Source organism: Ipomoea triloba, chromosome 15 (assembly GCF_003576645.1).
Source record: "Ipomoea triloba cultivar NCNSP0323 chromosome 15, ASM357664v1".
In the NCBI taxonomy this organism is placed as follows: domain Eukaryota; kingdom Viridiplantae; phylum Streptophyta; class Magnoliopsida; order Solanales; family Convolvulaceae; genus Ipomoea; species Ipomoea triloba.
In genome coordinates this window covers 22,039,038-22,044,382 of record NC_044930.1, presented here as the reverse complement: position 1 = coordinate 22,044,382, position 5,345 = coordinate 22,039,038, and the positions used below count along the sequence as shown (strand labels likewise).

The 5,345-nt window shown below is 40.3% G+C and overlaps 1 protein-coding gene and 1 non-coding gene across 2 annotated transcripts; both read left to right on the top strand.

The window, feature by feature from the left end:
• Positions 1-243: 243 nt before the first annotated feature.
• Positions 244-3,176, top strand: LOC116006581 (putative clathrin assembly protein At2g25430). The gene is made up of 2 exons (XM_031247014.1): positions 244-497; positions 944-3,176. The coding sequence occupies exon 2, from the start codon at positions 981-983 to the stop codon at positions 2,898-2,900; it is 1,920 nt and encodes a 639-aa protein (XP_031102874.1). The 5' UTR covers positions 244-497; positions 944-980; the 3' UTR covers positions 2,901-3,176.
• Positions 3,177-4,899: 1,723 nt separating this feature from the next.
• On the top strand, positions 4,900-4,972 carry TRNAR-CCG. Its single transcript has one exon. It is a non-coding gene; the product is annotated as a tRNA-Arg (tRNA).
• Positions 4,973-5,345: the final 373 nt, after the last annotated feature.

The following is a 5,345-nucleotide window of genomic DNA, read 5'->3' as shown; positions in this document are numbered from 1 at the left end:
TCTCGGTCGCCGTGAACCGTACGATCAACTTCCTTTTTTATTGCTAATTTATTATAAAAATAAATAAATAAATGAAGCAAACACGGTAAAACACCAGATTCCAGCCCACTTCCAGCTTGAATTTTGTCCTAAAATACGCAGATGTTATCCGACATCGTTTTAATTCCCCGGACCAAAAATCAACGGTTCTGATCTTCCCTCCATCTTTTTCGTTAGTTATAATTGCGCTCATTCATGACTGCGGCGTACTAACTAGCTTTCTATTTTGGCCTTTCCCCCCTCAAACATCGCAGCGAATCTAGAGAGAGAAAATACACAAGAGAGGGAAGAGAGAGAATCTCCGGCGGCCGGAAAAAGGAGAAGGAAACAGCGTTCTCGGCAATGCTTTAGCGGTCAACTCTCTGTTCAGCTCAGATCTCTCTCGTTTCTCTTTGTGATCCGGCGTTGTGTCGACCGCGCCGTCCTCGCTTAAGATCTGTCTACATTTCAACGTTTTTGTAAGAGCTATGAACCGTGCCAAAATCTAATGCTTTAGCTTTGATATGTATGTGTGTGAGGAGAGCTGTTAAGCAAATGAAAGTTAGCTAGCTCATATTACGATATTGCCGTAAAATATTGGCTTTGTTTCCTGGTTGGGATTTCCGTAATTTAATCTGTTTCAATTATATCTTTGCATTTTTTAATGTCGGTGGACTTTTTTTTTGGGGATAGGTAATATGGTTGAACAACAATCTTGCTGGTAAAACATTGTCGGTGGATTTTAAATGTAGTAGAAAACATTTTGATGGATTTGTAGCAACATTAGTCGTCCAAATAAATTCGGATTTATTTTCGGTTTGGAAAATTTTCGTTATTTTTTCCCCTTTGACTTGAATTTGTTAGTGTGTGAAGTGATTTATAGTTTGAAGGTGGTGTGGTTTGAAATCTGGTGGTGGTTTTGCAGAAGTAGAAGAAAGAGGAGAAGAAATCTTTCCGATCCAATGGCGCCAAGCACAATTCGGAAGGCGATTGGGACAGTGAAGGACCAGACGAGCATTGGGATCGCGAAGGTGGCTAGCAACATGGCTCCGGAGCTGGAAGTTGCGGTTGTGAAGGCCACTAGCCACAATGATGATCCGGCGTCTGAGAAATATATCAGAGAGATCCTCCGCTTGACTTCGTTTTCCAGGGGGTATGTGAGTGCCTGTGTGTCGGTGGTGTCCAGGAGGCTGGGCAAAACCCGGGACTGGATCGTGGCTCTCAAGTGTTTGATGCTCATTCACCGTCTGCTCAATGATGGTGATGCAGTGTTTCAGCAGGAGATTATGTATGCAACCAGGCGGGGGACGAGGCTGTTGAACATGTCTGATTTTAGGGATGAGGCGCATTCGAGCTCGTGGGATCATTCTGCTTTTGTGAGGACTTATGCTCTCTATCTGGATCAGAGGCTGGAGATGATGTGCTTTGAGAGGAAGGTGAATGGCAATGGAGGAGAGATTGAGAGGTATGGGTCACGAGAAGAGCAGCAGTGGAGATCTCCTCCAGGCTCAAACAGGGGGAACAATTATGATTATAGTGAGTTCAGGGATGAGCCTGCGAATGGGATGAGGAGATCGAGATCATCTGGGGATGTCCGAGAGTCTACTCAGGACAAGAAAGATGTGACCCCAGTGAGAGAGATGAAGCTGGAGAGGATTTTTGGGAAGATGAGTCATTTACAGCGGCTTTTCGATAGGTTCTTATCCTGTCGGCCCACTGGTTTGGCTAAGAATGAGAGGATGGTTTTGGTGGCTCTATACCCTATGGTGCGAGAAAGTTTCAAGCTTTATGCCGATATCTGTGATGTCTTGGCTGTTCTGTTGGATAGATTTTTCGATATGGAGCAACCAGATTGTGTCAAGGCCTTTGATGCCTATGCCAGTGCAGCTAAGCAGATTGATGAGCTTATGGGATTTTATAATTGGTGCAAGGAGATTGGTGTTGCAAGGTCATCTGAATACCCGGAAGTACAGAGGATTACAGCCAAGTTATTGGATACTTTGGAGGAATTTGTGAGGGATAGGGCAAAGGCAGTGAAAAGCCCTGAGAGAAAGGTGGAGAGTCAACCAGTACCTGAGGAACTGCCAGCCCCAGATATGAATGAGATTAAGGCCTTACCCCCACCAGAGAATTATGCTCCACCACCACCACCAGAGCCCGAACCTCCTAAGCCAGTTGTTCAGGAAACAGCGGATTTGGTGGATTTGAGGGAGGAAGGAGTCACTGCAGACGACCAGGGAAATAAATTCGCTTTGGCATTGTTTGCTGGGCCCGTAGGAAACAACACAAATGGATCGTGGGAAGCATTCCCCTCTAATGGTGAGCCTGAGGTAACATCTGCTTGGCAGAACCCAGCTGCAGAGAGTGGCAAAGCTGATTGGGAGTTGGCATTAGTGGAGTCGGCAAGTCATTTATCACATCAGAAGGCCACCCTGGGTGGCGGACTTGATCCATTATTGCTGAATGGCATGTATGACTCGGGCATTGTTAGACAACACGCGAGCACTGCCCAGCTGACTGGTGGAAGTGCTAGTAGTGTGGCATTGCCTGGACCAGGGAAGACTACGACACCAGTGTTGGCACTTCCAGCACCCGATGGAACTGTCCAGACAGTCGGACAGGATCCATTTGCTGCATCGTTGAATGTTCCCCCACCTTCATATGTACAGATGGCAGATTTAGAAAAGAAACAACAATTCCTGACACAGGAACAGATGGTGTGGCAGCAGTATGCTCAGGATGGAATGCAAGGCCAAACGAGTTTGGCCAAGATCAGTACCGGTGGATACTCTGCTCCAGGACAACTACCATATATGCCTTACGGAATGCCACCAGTAAATGGCATGGGAATACCACCCGCAGGGTACTACACTACCTACTGATTTTGCCATATATATATACATTAGCATTTTCTGTTCTAATTTTGCCACAATTATTCATTCTACTGTCTTTTATGCGCTAGTATTCCTCTCCCTATCTGTGCATGTCAACAAGGAAGAGAGAAAGAAACTGAACTCATGAGTTTAATGATTGTTGTGGGTTGTGGATTCTGGCATTGTTTGTAATTCATTTATACTATTCATTTATGTTTTGTAATATCTGGATTTTTTTTTGTATGTTCATGTGATATAATATGAAGCTGATTATTCTAGTCTGAATTAATATCTAGCATGTCTTCAAATTTCAAAAACTTAATACCACCATTTACTGTGCTTATATCTATTTGTGCTAAACTGTTCTGTCTTATACATACTTGGCCATGCATCTGATTATATAGCTTTCTCAAAATGTTTGGTATCATATTCCTTTTATTACCATTATCTGTCATGTCACTTTAAGCTAACATGGAATGATGCATTCTTAGAGAAATGAAGAAGGCATCTTATAGTGTGATATAGAAAAAAGCATAACTCTGCTAGCTTGATGAGAGTAGTGGTGAATAGTCTAGTAACTTGGTAAGCTACAATCTTGAAAGTGACCTACCTAGCCAGGATTGATATTAGAAAGTGGAAATCCATATTATCGAGTTTTTGCTAACTAGCGCTAGCAAAACCCAGAGTGTTTGGCTACTAATGAAGTTGTTATGATCGGTTTTGCGATAAGACTATTTGACCAAATGTATTGTGGTGAATTGCTGAATTCTGGTGTGTTTGGTTATCCAAATCTGCTGTGTTTGTCATCTGAATCTACCAGAGATGTGGTTCACCCACTCCAGCAGACAAAGTAGTTCAATGTTAAAGAAAGACATCAGAGGAAGTTGACCTACAATGTGAACAGGTTTGTGCTGTTGTACTGTTTGGTTGTATGAACAGTCAAACAGGATACTTGAACACTAGTAGTATAATTTGTGTCCTTATTTGTAATATATCCTGGAATATATATTTTTGCTGATAATATTTGGTATAATCATGTAAGGAATGTCTCGCTATACCCGATAATATCTGATACAATCAGACATTCCCTATATGATTCCCTATATGATTGACAAGATATTATCAACATCAATGTCGATCAGTAACATAGCGAAAACCATATATTAATGTGCTTGTGAGTTGTGAGTGTGATACATGCATAGACACATAGACAAACAAAGACATGAGAACAAGAATCCATTTTTTTTTCTTGTTGATAGTGTGTTGGTGCCTTTAGTTTTCCATGAGTTATTCTATTCCCCTTTGGGGGGACTATCTAAAGTGTTAAACAAGGCTAGATTTTTTTTGCTTTTGCTTTTGCTTTTTGGTGATACCAATAAGTGGTCTACCCAACTAGTTTTAAAACCTTCTAGGCCCCTATTATGCTCCTTCTTCCATTTTCCACAAGATTCCTACTGTCCTTTGCAACACAAACACCCTCCATAGCTTTACTTGCTCTTTTTTGGCCACTTTCAAATTTCTTTTCTTTTCTATATTTTTTAAAAAAAGAAAAAGGAAAAAAGCATATACATGTCCTATTTAGAGTACTGTTTTAAAGCCTCTCGGTCTTTCCCCACCTATTTGGTTTGGCCATTTTAATAGGGGAGAGCTGGACCACTCTAAGAGGAAAGATTAAAATATTATTAAAATCTATTTTTCAACAAAAAAAGAAATTCAAAATAACACATCTGAGAAATGTTTTAGTATTTGTCATTGTTACAAAGATATAAGAGAATGTTGTTTAATGTTAAATTAATGGAAGAAACACATCTTAATATTATATTTGTGAACTTGTTATCTTATAAAAGTTTGGCCGATATATGTCCAATTTCAATCCAAGTTCCAAAAAAAAAAAACGAGAGAAATATGTGTACGGCAAGAGATGCAGTGACAAATCAATCTCATTATCATCATTAATTAATGTTCACATATAGGTATAACATAATTTAATGACCAAATAACATCAAGTGGTCGCGTGGCCTAATGGATAAGGCGCTCGCCTCCGGAGCGGGAGATTGTGGGTTCGAGTCCCACCGTGATCGAAATTCATTTTGGCCTTAGACGCTGAACCCGGGTTCCTCCTGTTTTTGGGTAATCGAAACTCTTTTTGGGCTAAAATGCTGATTCTGGGTTCCCCGTTCTGTTTTTTGGGTCAAGAGATAAGAATCAATTTTTTTTTAACAAATATTTTTAAAAGTTGGTAATGTTAACAATATAATTTTGCTAAAAAACACAACATAATATTCAGTTACCCATTATTTTTTTAATACCAAAAGAAAAAAAAAACAAGTTACAAAAATAGTGACATTGTCACACTATTAGTTAGTCATCAAAATCCCTCTAAAGATGGATGCATCTACAACACAAACGAAATATATAGTTAATAAAAATTAAGCATCCCTTGATAATCATGTA